The sequence below is a fragment of the Ipomoea nil genome, unplaced genomic scaffold, assembly GCF_001879475.1.
Source record: "Ipomoea nil cultivar Tokyo-kokei standard unplaced genomic scaffold, Asagao_1.1 scaffold0681, whole genome shotgun sequence".
NCBI classification, from domain to species: Eukaryota; Viridiplantae; Streptophyta; class Magnoliopsida; order Solanales; family Convolvulaceae; genus Ipomoea; species Ipomoea nil.
In genome coordinates, this window is record NW_017617109.1 from 837,473 (window position 1) to 855,818 (window position 18,346).

The 18,346-nt window shown below is 33.3% G+C and overlaps 1 protein-coding gene across 2 annotated transcripts; it reads left to right on the forward strand.

Moving 5' to 3' along the window:
- Window positions 1-2,146: 2,146 nt before the first annotated feature.
- Window positions 2,147-5,011, forward strand: LOC109175027 (heavy metal-associated isoprenylated plant protein 9). 2 transcript variants are annotated; one of them, XM_019324283.1, is made up of 5 exons: window positions 2,147-2,433; window positions 2,547-2,760; window positions 3,443-3,615; window positions 3,715-3,805; window positions 4,308-5,011. In XM_019324283.1, the coding sequence occupies exons 1-5, from the start codon at window positions 2,410-2,412 to the stop codon at window positions 4,745-4,747; spliced, it is 942 nt and encodes a 313-aa protein (XP_019179828.1). In that variant the 5' UTR covers window positions 2,147-2,409; the 3' UTR covers window positions 4,748-5,011. The 2 variants fall into 2 exon arrangements, with proteins under 2 accessions (XP_019179828.1, XP_019179829.1); XM_019324284.1 differs by having other exon boundaries at window positions 2,148-2,433; window positions 2,550-2,760; window positions 4,308-4,870.
- Window positions 5,012-18,346: the final 13,335 nt, after the last annotated feature.

Sequence of the window (18,346 nt, forward strand, 5' to 3'; positions counted from 1 at the left end):
TCATTATTCATAAATAATTAGCCTATTCAATATGACTATATGAGTAAAAAAATTATATAATTTAGAATACGGTTTCATTTAATAGATTCCAAACTGATCTTTGTTCTTTATTTAATATTCTTTTTAGCCGACGGATTTGCACAGAAAGCTAACCTCAATAATAATAAGTTAACAACAACAACAACAATAATAAGAGTTAACCACCATTTTGGTCCCTCATTTTTTTCTCAACTATCAATGTAGTCCCTAATTTTCAATTTCAACTAATTTGGTCGATGAACAGTTTAAAATTTCGTCAATTAAATCCTTCCAGAAACCAAAATGGTGCTCTTCACATTTTTAAAATTTTATTAATTTGGTCTCTAGAATGGTTTAATTGACGAAATTTTAAACAATTCGATGATCAAATTGGTTGAAATTAAAAACTATGAACTACATGGACAGTTGAGAAACAATCGAGAAATCAAAATAATGGTTTTTCATAATAATAATAATAATAATAATAATAATAAAAAATAAATAATAGTGGAAAATGTGATATTGGGATGGGTGATGGGTTGAAGAGAGATGGTATGTGCAGTCCTTTTCTTGTCAACCAATTCAATGCAGAATCTGATCTTCTTTAAACATAACATGCAGTCATGCATGCTGCTACGTACGTGCTTAATTAGCCTAATCTTAAGTTAATTGTTCCACCAATCTACATTCCCAACCTTTTACTATTAATTATTATTCGATTGATTTTGAGTAATATTATATATATATATATATATATATATATATATAATACTTTTAAAGAAAAATATAATAATATTTTTTTATTAAAGACTTCGTGATTATTGAACGACATAAGATATTGACTCTTTGTGATTCAGTATATAAAAAAATATGTATAAATAGATGCTATATTGTAACAAAGATTCCATGAGTTTAGGGTCGGGCTAATCTCCAATCTAGGACAAGTCTAGCTCCCAAATGAAAGACTTCGTCTCAGGTGAAACTTCATCTGAAAATGATGCTTCTCTGATATTTTGTTTCAGGTGAAGTTTCTTATGAGATGAAGCTTTATTAAAATTATTCTTTATTTCGAAATTTGCTTACATGGACAAAATTGTTAAATAATTTTTTTTTAAATAAATAAGTCAGCCGTAGCTTTCGAGTAAAATATTTTATTTTTGTATAGAGTTAATACTTAATTTAGTTATAGACTATAGTAATTTTTCTCATCCGTTGACCGTTAGAATCAAGAACTAAATCAAGAAAAATCACTATAGTCGAGTACTAAATTGCGTACAACTACTATAGAATTAATAGATAGAAAATTATCAAGTTATCCTAATAGATGACTCAATTAGGTAAAACCATCGATGTCCGGGACCCAATTAAGCATAAAAAGTCATTTAGAACTGAATTCAAAAAACCACTATAGTCAATGACTAAATTGGGTGTTAAATTTTTTTTTTGGTATAATTGTACAATAATTTTAACTTATTTGATCGGTTAATTGCATTTTCTTAAGTGACAAGAAAACCTGCAGTCATTACTCAAAAGTAGGTATGCAGTTTTGTGTGCAGTTTAATAGCTTATTTGATGCTTATTCTTCCATATATATGATAGATATGATTGATAAAATGAGATGATATAACTCATCAGGTACCTGCTTTTTGAATGTAGTACACTTGTGAGCCTCTAATTAATGGTTTAGGCATAAAGTTAAGGCAAAACATGTGATTAGGTTGGTGATTGCGATGCTGCATAGGGTAACACAAACAAACAAACCTCTCTTATTTAGAAAGCTAGCTTAGCCAGCCAGCCAGCCACAACTTTACAAATTATTATTAAAAGAAATATTCCGTATCTCATTTCATTCTTTCCAAAAGATTAAACCCCAACCTTAAGGGTCTCCCACACCCCTACCAGACAAAGCATCTGGGAGGATGTAAATCATGATAACTCAACTGAATCCCTCACTTTGAGATGAGAGGTTGCTCCTACACTGCCGCGGGATGAGACTCGATTCCTGATCATTCTTTCCAAACTTCACAACCAGTTGAGCTGTCCATGCGGGCCTGGTATCTCATTTCATCATCAAATTAAATTCTCTATGTATCTTCTTCTCATCAGCTTTCTCCCTATAAATTGGCAGCCTTCACCCCTTTGGAATCCCCCTCCTACTTCTTCACTCCTTAACAGTATAAACAACAAACAATTAACTATTCTCTTTCTCTCTCTGTCTCCATACTTGGTTGTTCTGCATGTGCTCTGCCATCCATCCCACAAACTTAATTAGCTTTTTTGCCTAATAATCCCACCGTCCACCCCTTTATACTCTCATTTTTTTTGGTATAAATTCAGTTTCTGCTTCTCCCTTCCTCACTAAGCATACATCTTCACATCAGTAGTTGCAAAATGGGCGAAGAAGTTAAACAACAGGTTAAGTTATTCGGGTTTTCTTTGATTTATTCATTCATAATGGATAGGATAGATAATGATCCATTTTAAGTACTTATTGTTTCTGAGAAATGTGTAGTTTTATTTAATATTAGCAGGAAGCAGTTGAGGGAGAGGTTAAAGTAGTAGAGGAGAAAAAGGAAGAGAAAGTAGAAGAGAAAAAGGAAGAGAAAGGCGGTGCAGCAGATCAAGAAGAGAAAAAGGAGGAAGAAGAGCCTCCTAAGCCTCCCCCACCTTTTGTCCTCTATGTGGACTTGCATTGTATGGGATGTGCTAAGAAGATTCAGAGATCCATTTTGAAAATTAGAGGTATGTATATTGTTCATTTATAAACCCAAAAACCTACAATTACAAATTTTTGTATCAAATACAACCAGGCATACCAGCTCGTTCGGGTAACCCAGCCAAGATGGCTAACGATATAAACTTGTAACAACACCAAGGTCACGAGTTTGAATTCTAATTTTTCTGGGATTGTAATTTAATCCGTTAGAGCACTGCCTTGTCAAGGCGAAAGCTGCGGGTTCAAGCCCGGTCAGTCAGACGGATTCAATAAATGTATAAATTCATCTCCCCATTTTCCGTGAAAAGGGGGACAGGGAGCATAATTGAATTCTCAATGGGGGATCTCTTTTTTTCTTTTTTTTTGCTTCACATTTCTCATCAAACAAAAAAGGGATTTGGGCCAGTCAGCTATGGACAATCTATGCTGGTTTATCTCGGATTTACCCCGTACATACCCACTGTGCTAGTTTATCTCAGGCTTATTCAGCCCACACCTTCAAATAATGATTGTGGATTTTCCTATTCACCCAAAAAAAATATATTTTCGTTTAGTTATTGGATCATATCATTTCAAAACATCTTGAATAGTAGCTGTGGATTTTCCTCGTCACCCAAACAAATATAATCTTTTGGTTTAGTCATTGGATCATCTCATTTCAAAATCATAAATTGATTTTTAATTTAAGAAAATGTGGCATATATGCAGGTGTTGAAGGGGTAGTGATAGACATGGCTAAAAATGAAGTGACAATAAAAGGGGTAGTAGAGCCGGAAGCAATTTGTAAGAGGATTACAAAGAAAACAAAGAGGGTTGCAAAGGTATTGTCACCTTTACCGGCTGCTGAGGGTGAACCTATACCCGAAGTTGTTGCCTCCCAGGTAATTTATTTTATTTACTGTCACTAACTGCAACTGCTATTACTTTATTTATTATTATTATTTTATATTTAAATAAAAAAAATTATTTTACTCTTTCAGGTTAGTGGATTGACTACTGTGGAACTTACTGTCAACATGCATTGCGAGGCTTGTGCCCAGCAGCTTAAAAGCAAGATACTCAAAATGAAAGGTATATTATTGTAAAGATTTTAATATTTGTTTAATTTTATATTTAAAATGTATCAAGATATAGCAAAAATAAAAATGCATTGAGAGTATATTTAAAGTGGGCAGATCCCAGTATTTAACTGTCTACAGAACTATTAATTCACCCTAATTTATATCATCCTGAATGCTTTGTCTAGTCGGAGTGTGAGAAATTATTGGGGTTGGAATTCAACCTTTTGAGAGGAGAAGGAGTAACTCCAGCCAAAATGACTAACTATAGAAATTCGAATTCGAATCTAACTCTTTTTAGTTTGAAGTGGTCACAACTTAGATTGGTTTACCTCATTGTATTCTTTTGTCGTTAAGACCACAAACCTGAGTTTACAGGCATATTCTTAAGATAGTGACAGTGAATTTTCCTCGTCACCAAAAAAGGGATGTATTACAATTAATTAACTAATAACGTCACGTAAAGTCCTTTAATTTAATCATGTATTTCAACCTCACACAACACAATAACGCAGGAGTGAGAACAGCAGAAACCGAACTAGCCTCCGGTAAGGTGACGGTGACCGGGACCATGGACGCCGACAAGCTAGTAGACTACGTCTACCGGCGCACCAAAAAGCAAGCGAAGATCGTCCCTCAGCCTGAGCCTGAGCCTGAAAAGGCGCCGCCGGCCGAGGAACCCAAGCCGGAGGAAAAGAAGGCCGGAGAAGAGAAGCCTGCAGAGGAGGCGGCGGCGGCGGAAGAGAAGAAAGAGGAAGGCGAAAAGGCGGCGGCGGCGGAGGGAGAGAAGAAAGAGGAGGCGAAAGCGGAAGAAGAAGAGAGTGTAAGCGAAGAAGCAGCGGCTGGCATGCATAAGATGATGTACTATTATCAGCCGCTTTACTACATTGAAAGAATCCCGCCGGCGCCTCAGATCTTCTCCGACGAAAACCCTAATGCATGTTGCATTTCGTGATGATCTACGAGCTTAACTTACTGTATACAGTATTTGTGAAAAGGTTATCTCGTCATGGACTGCCGTACGAGGTTAATTAATTGCTAAATCCCCCACAGGTTTTATTATATTGTGGGTTTCTCCCAGCGAGCATGTGTAATATAGGAATGGAATTTGGTGCATGAAAACCGTACCATATCAACATGTGGTGCTATTATTATTGTATTACTATTACATGTACGAGGTACTAAACATAATAATAATAATAATAATGACATGCATATATATATAAATTCTGTAAATTTCAGTTGCACAAAGAGTCAATCCCATCTCAAGTTCGAACCCACAACCTTACATATGAAAGAACAACTTGGTGCCACTAGACCACAAAATCATTACTTACTATATTTTCTTCATTGAGTTTATTATATTACATTATATTTGTGTTAAACTTTCGCATTCTACTTTTTATAACTTACAAGTATGGTGTGTGTGTATTATATATATATATATATATATATATATATATATATATATATATATTAAATTCCACCCAAAGTCCCTTGTTTTTTTTGTGGCAATTTCATATTTAGTCATAGACTATTATTTTTGCCATTTAACATCCTAAATTATCATTTTTTTGGATACTTTAAGTCTTTCTCATCACTTTTTTTATTTTTAATAAGGGCATTTTTGTAACACCCCGTGTTACGATCTTCAAACCCGGATTAATTATGTAATTAATCCCGCCAAGAATAGTTAAAAAGGATTTAATCTGGTCAGAATCCCTATGTAATTAATGTGGCTCACGGAGGACCGTGGACCCTTGTCTATATTAAAGACCCTAAGCCTATTAGGAATAAAGAAAGTAGATCTTTTACTATTCAGATTCTAATTAGTAATCCTAGACCTATACATCTGTTAGGAATAAAGAAAGTAGGTCTTTACTATTCAAATTCTAATTAGGATTCCAAACTCTATAAATAGGGGATTAGAAAACAATTAGAACCCTTCTCATCCATAACTATATCACATGAAAATCTCCCCTAGAAACCTAGCCAGGCAATTTCCCATCACCAAGCCTAGTAAGATCAATTGAGAGGAAAATCTTGGAAAGGGACCGTGGGAGCTAAGGAAGATTTAACTAAGGCTAAGAGGTAACTCATGTCTTAAAAAACATATTTTCCTTGCTATATCTTAATTATTGGCTCATTTGATAATTGTATGTGTGATCTTGTGATTGAGTCTTAGTAGAGCTTTGCTTAGGATTTATGTTGTGTTTATTTGATAATCTTGATGATCTTGATGTTCGTGATTGATTATATGTATGATCTTGCGTTTAGGCATGTCTAGAGCTTGAAATTTGGGTTTATTTGATAGAGTCTTGATGTTCTTGAGGTCCTCGTTGGTCTTGCATGATTAGGAGTTAATTCTTGAGTCTTGATATGATAGGAACATGTATTTAGGATTTAATTGTGTTGGTTTCTTGGCCTAATTCTTGGTGTTTAAGTCCCTATTGTTGTTGTTATGTGTTGGAGTGTATTTGGACTTGATTTTGGGTGTAATTGAGGAATTCCCGGGTTGGGAAAGTGCCAAGTTACCATCGTACCAGTGGGGGGTCGGTGGGGGGACGAATCCCCACTTGACCACTCGCCAGTACCCGTCCACTGTACCAGCGGGTGGCCGGCGGGTGGACGATCACCCGCCGTGTACTCGCTGGTACGGGCGGTGTGTTGTGCTGTTTTACCCCGTTTGTCATTTTCCCGTGCCCCGTTGTGCCCTGTTTGATGTTTATGAGTCTCGTTTGATGTTTCGGGTGCCGTTTTAGTAGTCGTGAGTCATGGTTATTGCATGCGGTTTAAGTTAATACTCCGTTGACCTAGGATGAGATTTGTATGATCTCATATGTGCCTCGTGGTTGTCTTGTTATCTTGGGAAGTAGGGTTTGGGCCGTGTCTCGTGGATTGTGTGCTTGTATTGATGTCAACTGCTGATGAAGGTCTACGTGGTCGCGTGCCCTTCCCTTTGACTACCCCATTGCTATGTGTTGATGAGTATTGGTTATTGTTGTTGTTGAGCTTTGATTGTTGTTATTGTTGAGTATTGATTACTGTTGTTGATTGAGTGTTGCTGGTTGTTGTTATCATTGAGCATTGGTTGTTTTGATTGATTTGTCCATGATGAGAAAAGAGATGTGATTGGTGGAAAAGATTTGTTGGCGGTTTGACACAACGAGTGCTTGGTCATTGTGCTATAGGCATAGACCCCCCTTGATTAGTGTGCTAAAGGCATAGATCAAGTTATTGGCACTGTGGTGCCATGTCATTGTGCTATAGGCACTGACCCCTTGATTAGTGTGCTATAAGCACTGATCATGTGTTAATGGTACTGCAGTGCTATCAGATCGGTGATCTTGTTGGCGGTATGTCGGTGGGGAGCATGAGTGCTCCAGAGGGATAAGGGAGGCGATATAAGGGTGGCCTGTAGGTACAAGTTGGAACTAAAATAAGGTTGGAGAGGCGTGAAGGTCGGAACTTGGTATAAGGTTGGAACATGGACATGTTTATTGTTATTGTTGATCATTGTTGAGTCTTGTTGTCATCTTGGTTTGTTGTTGAGTCTTGTTATTGTCTTATTTTGTGGAATTAGGTTGCATGCTAGTATCTTTATGTTATCTTCTGGTGTCAAGTCTGTTAATGTATCTTGATCTTGATCTTGGTTTTAAAGCTAGAGTTGTTTAGGACTATATACGTATTCCTCAGTCTCAAAATGGTTTTCTTATATCTGCCTATATTGTACTCAACGCGTGGGAGTGGGTTACCAGCATTACTCGCTAATGGTTGTTACACTATATGTTTTTCAGGTACTGACCAGTAACTTCAGAGCGCGCTAGTTGGACTCGTGAATTTAGCTTAGATAGCTCTAGTATTAGTTAGATGGTCTGTGTGCCTTGAATTCTATTAAATATTGATTTTCGGATTATACTTGTTTAGCTAGTGTAGCCTATGCATCTAGGTTTTCAAACCTAGATGTGCCATAGCTCCCTGACTCTTATGCTTAGCTACGGCTCTGTTTGGGTAATAATGATAGATTCGCCTTTATTTCATAAGTTTTAAATGTTTTAAAAATTATGGGTGTTACAATTTTTATCTTTTTATATTTTTCTTTTGTTATTTTTTCAGTTTCAACCGGTTTCCTATATATATATATATATATATATATATATATATAGGGTGCGAATCCAGTGAGATCACCTAATAAGATGAGATAATGAGATCTCATCTCAACCATTAAAAAAGTTAGAATGGAATGATACGATTAAAAGTCAACTAGCATTAATTAAGGATAGTTTTAAAAGAAAATGGTGAAAGAGTAATTGTATTATGGTGTTTAATTTTGGTTATAATTAAAATATAATATTTACCATAATACAAGAGATCCTATTAATCTAAATAATTAATTATATTTTGAATTCTGAGATGGATTAATACGTACGTGGGTGTGTGTGTTTGTGCTATGTACTTATTGGCGTGTGCATGATGAACTTCTTTTTTTTCCACAATTTTGTGTTTTGGTATGTGCGTTACTTCTTTGGAGCGTGTGCATAACGTATCCAACACCAATGCACCATACGAATCTGATTTTCATATTTATTTTGTTAGTTAATTGTTATTCGTTGGTGGGTGCATGAATGAAGTGGGTGTGTGCATTGGTGTGCACGTTGCGTCTTTAAGATGGTGTCTGCTTCTATGTGATATGATGTGTGAAAATTTTATGGATGGGGCATTGCTATTTATTTTTTTTAAAATCATTAATATTAGGTGTGTTCATCAATTTTTGTTTATGTTTTGTTTTTAAGAAAAAAAATTGAAAGTGTACTATTCCTTGGGTTTTTTTTTTTTTTTTTTTTTTTTTTTTTTTTTTTTTTGTGCAATTGAGTGGTAATGTACGGTGGTGTGTGCGCATAATTGTGGTATGGCGTGTGCATGTTATAGAGTTGGGGATATTGAATTTTTTTTTATACCAAAATTGCTATTTTCGGTGGTGTGTGTGTTATAGGTGTTGAGTGTGTGTGCGAGGGGGCTATTAATTGTTAATAATGTTTCTTTCTTGGCTTCCCATCCATTCAGTGTTATGCACACACCAAGCTGATGTTACGCGCACTTTTTTTCTTAAAACACACGCCATTACTCACTTTGCACAATCACGCACAAATCACCAAACAAATTTTCTCTTGAGCATACTAAAATAAAAAGGACTATTACTTTTTAAAATATATTCCTTATAAAACAAACCAACTACAAGTTATCACGCACACACCCCATAAACATTTTGGTTACGAGTGTAAAAAAAAATCACAGCCCCCATCCTTATAGTATACTACCGCCATACCACATCTACGCACACACTACCGAAAAAAATACTTACCAGTCCACAAAACTTTTATTTTAAAACTAAAACAATTATTAAAAAAAAAAAAAAAAACCTTTAATAATAATGGCATGTCAAAGTCTAGTTACGTTATTTCACACAATGTTGCACATTCAAATAAACGCCTAATAAAACATTATATCAGCACAATAGTGCTCTCTAACACACAGATTCAGCAACGTGCCCACGATAATATGTTATAACGCACACACCGTCGAAAAAAATGGCCTTAAAAAACAGTACAAAAGTACATACCTATGTAGTTACCATCCATTTGCAATGTCTGAAATGTTGTGGATTACAACCGAGTGTACTCACGTTATTACTTCATCATCCATCTATTCAAATTAATACATGTGATTTCCATTAATATGATATCGCATATCATGCTAAAGATCACACTTTAATTCTAACCAATGACTATTTAATCCTTCTCTTTTAAAAATGTCCTTAATTAGATTATATTTCTCTTTCAATCTTAACCATCAATTGAAAATGTTTTAATGGGTGAGATGAGATCTCATGATCTCATTTAACATAGGGGTCTCATTGAATCCAATATATATTAAAAATAAAATTATTCGGAATGGAAATGGGAGAAGTGATACAAAGACTAAAATACCCTTGTGTAATAATATTAATAATAACATTCAAGGGCAGATATGTCATTTCCTCTCTTTTCCCTTTTTTTTTTTTTGTTGTATAGATAAATTGCAATTCATATGGGGGACCTATGAATTGCAATTCAATGAATTGAGTGGAATTGCAATTCACTCCAACCAAACAATGTAGTTTATCATTTTAATTCAATGCCAATGCAATTCATGTCAACCAAATATTTTTATTTATTTTTTGTTGAAGCAAATTATATATATATATATATATATATATATATATATATATTGTTGACATTATTATATGGTAATATCTGTTCTATATTTTTTCTCTAAATTATTTTAGTCCAAAAAATTAATATCCACCATCAAAATTTGATCATGTAACCTTCCTTAAAGGAAGTCAGAAGTACCATCTAAAGTAGGCAAATGGTACATTACTTAATAATGCACTGATTACAAACTAGAATACGTGGTAAGTATTTTCAAAAAAAAAAAAAACAAAAATACGTGGTAAGTAACTTGTCGGCAGAATCCGTAATGGGTGAGTCAAGTTCCACGTGGTGGGGCCATGTCTCGAGAGACTTTAATGAGATGTGAGTCAGCATCTGACTCGGATTTCCAGTTCCACAACAAGACAAACCTGTAGGACCCAGTTAGTAACGTGGCGTGGGACCGATTTGCCGGTGGGCGATTGGCTGCGGTTGCGGTGGCCGCATCATCTTCTGTAGTTCTGTTGGGCACAAATAACCTTGCAGCACGTACAGGAGAAAGTCTCAAATGCTTTTTTCTTCATTTAATTTAAGAACAATGCTATATTTGTGTGAGTTTTTTTTTTTTTTTTTTTTTTTTTTTTTTTAAAGAAGAGTAAATACCCAAAATGGTCCCTCGACTATAGCTAAATTCACAAATTAGTTCTCGACTTTCAATTTCAACCAATTAAGTCCTTAACTTTGTAATTTTAACACAATTTAGTCCTCTGTCTATTTGACCGTTTGTTGACTGTGATTTTTGAAGATATATATGTAATTTCATGGTCCATCGTTGGTTTTTTAAGGTTCCGATTGCATTTCCGGACCGCACTGTTACATTCGAATCCACTGTCGAAAGCAATCTACCAAATCCGGTCGCCTTTCTTCATCCTCCCTTTGGATTCAATGTAGTAGAGTTCGTACTAGAGTGAAGAAGACGACGTGTTTCCGAACCAGTGCAACGCCATCCTGGAGGCCTCCACGTGCTCCGACGAGAGCTGAACGTTCTTCTGGATATCGTCGATCACAGTCAACAAACGGTCAAATAGATGGAGGACCAAATCATGTCAAAATTGCAAAGTTAAGGACTTAATTGGTTGAAATTGAAAGTCGATGATCAATTTGTGAATTTAACTATAGTCGAGGGACCATTTTAGGTATTTACTCTTTTAAGAATATAAGTATGTAGGGGTGATAATCGGTTTAGTTTAGGTGATACTCAAATTTTATTTCGTGTATTTAAAAGTTTCAGGTAATGTTTTTAACATATGATATTCAAATTTAATTTAATTCAAATATGTTCAATTCATGTGAACTTATTTCAAGTTTATTTCAAATTTGTTTGGATCGAATATACCTAAAGTTTATTTTTTATCAATTTTAAGTTTTAATATAATTTAATTACGTGTGTATTTATAGTTTTTTTAATACTATCTAACGGGATAATTGGGTAAACTAACAGACCCGACTTGAAAAATCGACCTAACAGACTCAGGACCAAGCTAAGTAACGGTCGCGCATTTATAAGGAGACCATAGTTATTACTGCACGGGCAGGGACGGAACCAGAAAACTTGAGTTGGGGGTGCCGGAGTAGTAGAGAAAATTTACAATGTTAGCCGACATTATAATTATTAATTGTATAGTACCATATTATTATATATACCATACATTATTGTGATTATTATTGATAATAATTTCTAATTATACTATGTGTAATAAAGTATGAAATACATAATTATATGAGTACGATCGACACGTGTCGATCATTACTTTATAAATTTGTCACATAACACAAAATATAATCTTACATATAATAAAGCTATATGGTTGGAAAATAATTAATGTTACAATTAATTACCAACATTATTATTATTACTAGCTATAAATATAAAATAGCCACAACATCTTTTACTAAAAAAAAGAGCACAACATTTGAAAAATAAAATAGCTAATTTTTTACTCACTCATAACAAAGGATTACATTTATTGAATTAATAGGATTACATTTATTGAATTAATGGAGTTATTAAATGTTATGATATTAGGATTAAGGATTCTGATTCCCGATTAATAGAAAATATGAAATGATGCAATATTAATTAAATCTCTGGCTTTACAATGAAAGTCTATTTGATATGCTTTTGTTATTTATGCTGGTTCTTAGGATCACAATATTAATTAAATTTTTGATGAAAACCTATTCGATATCTGAAACAGTGCAATTAATGCAAGTCTCTACATATAATTTTTCTCCCTCTCAAATGCTTCAAAGAAATGGTAGAAGCGAGAAGGAATGAAGAAAACAAATGTTGCAGGCCGTGGGTCAATTATTGGACTTCAGAATAAAAAAAATCATTTAATCCATAAATAAAAATTTAAATATATATAAATGTATATATCGCATGGGTCTTTAATGTTTTTCTAGATGTCTAAACTTAGGACTTTTAAAAGAAAAAATATATATTTGAATTATCTCCATAAAAAGTGGTCTTGGACTTATAAAATGACATTTGAGTTTATGGAATAACATGTGCATAAAAAATATATTATATAATCATATAAAAAATGTGTTCAATTAGAGTTTAAATTTACTCATACAAAATTTGAAATTTGCTTTCTAAATGTAATTATCTTATTAGTTATTATTCGTATTGTGAAAATTATAATATAGATGAAATACAATTAAGAATAAATCAATGTAATTATATACATAATTAGAGATTATATTAACCATACAAAATTTTAATTATAATTTTGTATTCTATAAAAATAATAAATACTTGACCAATGGAAGCTCAAAAATATTATTATATTAAACAATTTAAAATATTTTTATTTTTTCTATTTTTTATTTTTATTTATAATAACATAATTTTTTCCCCGTGCATCGCGCGGGTGAATTACTAGTAATAACAATAGCAACAACATTTATTAAATATATATTGTCTCTTAACATCAAATAAAAAGTTTTGTCAATTATTTTGTCACCAAATTTTTTCTTAATTAACTGATATTCATTTTACTGATTAACTGAATATTTCAAAATTTGAGAGATAAAAGACAAAAATCAAGACGAATTAAACATTCAATATTAATTTTTGTCAATTTCAAAACTAATCATTTAAAGTTTTAAACTAGCAAATGTACATCTTAAAAATGTAACTAAATAATTAAAACACACAATAAATCACTAATTAATTAATCAACATAACTAATAAAATCAAAGCATATATATCTGATTTGGAGATTTTTTAAACTAAAATGTATACTTGATGCTTTTCATTATTAAAATCTTGATAAAAGAAATAAGATAATAAAGAAAAATTGTGACTTTAATTATTTGATTTATTTTTTTTTTTGTTTAATGAAAAATAGTGAACTTTAATATATAGTTTGAGTTCATTTAATATAAACATAATAGATTATTTTATTTTAAAAAAATTAGAGGGGGGCCAAAAGTATATTTTATTTCTACTATATCAATATATACATACATATTTACTAAAAACTTTAGGGTGAGAGTAGTTGGAGGTGGGGGGGTGGGGGGGAGGGCCAGGGCCCCCTACCTCACAACATAGCTCCGTCATTGTGCACGGGGCATCACCTCATTAAAGGAGCAAGGGACCGACACTTAATGAGAAGAGCGCTAGGCTAGTAACTGCAGGTTCCGTTATAGTAAAAGAGTTATTGTACTAATAAGTATAAACAATGGACCCTGTGGCAAGCATGGAGCACACTCAATATTACACTCTTTTACCAGATCTGGCCGTCGCCGTTTTCTCCAATGGAGAAGACCATCGGACAGCCGTCTTCTCCAATGGAGAAGACCGACGACGGCCGCCTTCTCTTATGGAGAAAACGGCCGTCCGGTCGTCTTCTCCAATGGAGAACAACGACCGTCTGGTCGTCTTCTCCAATGGAGAAGGCGGCCGTCCGGTCGTTTTCTCCAGTGGAAGACGACCGGACGGTCGGACTTTGTCGCCGGTGACCGGAATTCGTCGCCGGAATTGAAATTACCTGTAATAATAGGTCATTTACCAATTTTTAGACTTCATTGATTCAATTTGACATGTTTGAACGTTTAATTGTAATTTTGTAAAATTTAGGAGCCTAATTGACCTTTTGGGTAAAGTTTAGGGGACTTATTTGATCCTTTTTTCAAAAAATTATATTTTAATAGTTAAGTGGTAACATTAAGTTATACGAGTGTTTTTATATATATTATTTTTTGTTTGTAGAATTTTTTTATCATTAAAATATCATTTAATTTCTTTAGACAAAATGATAGGTAGATTGCATTTTCATTTATTCAAGTTTATCCCAAAAAAAAAAAAAAAAAAAAAAAAAAAAAAAAAAAAAACTAAGGGAGGTGCAACGAAAGAACAATTACTTTATTTTGTAGCAGAGTGGGTCGAAAATGTATTTAAAAACAAAAAAGGCTAGAGGAGCAATATGTCAAATGTCTTTGTCAACATTTTCGGAGCGCGCAGTGAATATACTGCTGCATGCCTGCCTGCCTGCTTACATGCATGCACGATGCGTGGCAATGCAATTGTGAATTTGGATTTAGGAATGTCCACGTACTTGTGCTTTCTCCACAACTTTAGCACTATGAGTCTATGATATCGGTTGTTATACCGTGGACATGGTCCGAAACGGTGTCGTTTCTTTAAGTAAAAAATTTACAACGGTTACATTTTAGAATATCCTCTATATATATATATATATATATATATATATATTTTGTAATCATAATAAAATGAAATTACATTATATGTAAAATGAAATTGTCTCACATATCACATGAAACTGTAATTGAATTCAAATGATACTTTAGTTGTGTTGAAATGAAATTGTAGTATGCATAAAATGTAACTGAATATAATATGTCTCACATATTGAGTGTATATTGATTGCTATAATCTGCAAGTGCACAGAGTCAATCACAGTATAAATTCCTGGAGTATTCCAGGGTCGATCCCACGAAGAACACTATTAACTGTTATATTTAATAATCAAATTGTTGATAAGGAAAATCTCAAATAAATAGAATTAATGTGATTAAAAAGAATATTTTATGAATTCAAAATAAAGGAAATTTCAATTGAGAGAAGGCTAGGGATTTGGGTTCACCTATTAGATAATTAACTAACTCTCCTAAGTATTAATTCTTATGACTATAGTGATGATTGTTTCAAATATATCCTAATACTCCGTCGAGCTACTAGGTTGTATCCAATTAACTGTGATCATCCGTCGATATCTCACCAACATTAATTAAACCCATTAAGCAACAATCAAATATCACCACAAATACCTAAAGCTATGTCTAGTTTAGGTCAATTGTGTTTATCTTACGAGTTCTAGGTTCATAATTCACCTGTCAGTTCTTCTCATGAACCCTAATATTAGAATTATGCAATGGCCAGTCACACAATCCACAATTAAAATACATAAAATAAATATAATCAAATTCAATTATGAAACTGAAATTAGAAGAATCAACACATTTGAATAATAGTCAATTAATCTAATTTAGGCTAATCCAAATCCCTAATTTAAGTTCTAGCCAATAATCATAATTAAATGTATGAAAAGTTCAAGAAATAATATTCTGCAAATTTAAATAAGAAATAAGGAAGAAAAATAGTTCAAGCCTAAGAGATGATAGCCGCCATTGAAGCACCGCTGCCGCTCCCAAGCTTCCGTATTCTTCTCTCGTATTTTTCCTCTATTCTTTTCTTCGTTTTTTCCTCTGCCGTCCGCCGTCCCTCCAATGCTTAAAAACAAAAACCTTAATCCCTTATCTATTTATTTTTCTTTCTATGCTGCGTTAATCTGTAAAAGAAACCAAACAAAAAACAAACTTAAGTTAAAATAATTATTATTATTATATTAACCTAATGACACCACTTAACTAAACTTAATAATTAAAACACTAATTTAAGATATAAAACTACCAAATGAATTTAATATTATAGATAAAATAAAACTCTTATTTATATTAATAAAAATGTAACATTAGCCTAATATTTATTAAAACGAATCTAAACTAGCCTAAACTAATAACATATACTAAATATAATATTTATAATATAATTATAATATAATTAACCCTAAAACTTAATTTATTTATGCAAATCACTAACTAAAATTACTCTAAATAATGCCTAGAAATTAAGCTTATCATATATATTGTCAAATAGAACTGTAGTTGAATAGAAATGAATCAAATGATACTATAGTTGTATGTATGTTGTAATGAAACTACATTGTATATAAAATGTAACTGAATAACAGTTTCACATATTTGAGTGTATATTGTCTAATGAAACTATAGTTACTTCGAAATGATATTGTAGTTGTGTTCTAATGAAACTATAATGTATATAAAATGAAACTGAGTTACAGTTACGTTTCACATATTTGGGTGTATATTGTCCAAAGAAATCGTAGTTGAATTAGGATTATAATTTAATGATGTTGTAATAAGACTACAATGCGTATAAAATGAAATTCAATAACATGTCTCGTAATAAGACAACTGTATATATAATGTCGAATGAAACTGTAGTTGGAACAAAATGAAACTGTAGTTGTGCTGAAATGAAATTACAATATATATAAAATGAAACTGAATATGTTATACAAGCAGAGCTAGTTACGCAGAACAACGCGAAACGGGTGCCGTTTCTTTTCATTAAAAGAAACGGCACCGTTTTGGACCATGGTCCACAATATAATTTGTCGTACGATATTTCACAAATTATTCTGTAGACCCGGATCCACCTTGCAAGGTGGCCCTAGGTCCAAATATTCACAATTTACATATTACATGTTTATAATTTACCTTTTAAAAATTCACAATTTATATACTACGAACACATAATGTTAACATATATGTAACTGATTATGTTGTTTTGTATTCACAAGTTCCTTTTAAATACTACAATCACACAATATTAACTTTGTATTGTATTCACAAATTCTCTTCTACAGTTGTAATGTGTTTTGACTTAGAAACACAATTTATATTGTAGAAGTTCACAATTCCAATACTAAAAATACACAATTTATACATCGTTTACTCGTTTAGGACCAGGGTGGACCCTGGTCCATAGTATAACAACTGATGATATTTTTGGAATTAGATCGAGTAAAAATAATTTTTATGCTATAAAATGAGAAATATCTCAAAAATAAATGATATTTTAGAAAAAATAATAATTCTGTAAATAAGTTAAAGTTCGATTGATAAACAATGTGTATATATATACTTTCTCAATCTACTGAAACACACAGAACCAATAACACATTCACTAAGGCTCAAACTCACAACCTTTCAAATGAAAGTCCAACCCAAGTACCATTAGACCACATAGTCTTGGTAACAATGTGTATATATAATCTAAATATAATGCATGTTTAGTCTTCCAGGATCTTTCCATGTATATTTGGCTAAAACGGTACAAGCTTTGACTAAAGCATTGCTTGTTTAGACGGTGCGTATTTAGTCTAAAATAATTTATGGAAATAAGAATCAAATTGGTCATTTTTTTTTTGAAAGTCAACTTGGCGGTTGTATTTATAGAAGAGTTAAAATAGAGTCTGGTGGGACATTGTCCCAGTACATAGTAGTAGCGAAACTAAGTGCTGTAGTAGCTAAAGTATGAGCTAATAAATTCTGTAATCTAGGAATGTAAATTACTGAGCAGTAAGTAAAAGTAGAAATATAGGTTCTGCAACTATCGATAGCATAACCTAGATATGAGCGTGATGTGACTGGTGGTCCAGATAAATAGCACTGCAGTAGTTGACAATCCGTATGAATCTGTATAGATAGTTCATTCCTCCTTTTAAGCCATGATAATACTTCCTTGCATGCAAAAGCTTCGGCCATGAGTGGGGAGTGACAACCTATTAATGGGGCGCTGAAAGCAGATATGTAGCGGCCATTGGCGTCGAGGAGTACCGCACCAGCAGCTGCTGCATTGGTTCCTCGGTGATAGCTTGCGTCCATATAGCATTTGACGGGCGTCATCACCTCGCCATGCGTGACTTCCGGCAAGCTGGCGTGCGGTGGAGGCAGTGCGGTTTCGGCAGCGTCGGCGTTCGGTGCAACTGGCGTCGGTGGAGGCTGCTCGGCAGTAGGAGGGTGGGCAGCAGCTCGGGGCTGTGATGGGGCACGATGATGGAGATCCTTCCATGCATTCATTGTAGCTGCTGCAATTGTTAATAATTTCATTGGCCTTGGTAGACAGGCATCCCATACCGCTCCGTTTCGGGCCCTCCATAGATGGTATAAAATTGCAGCTGCATAAA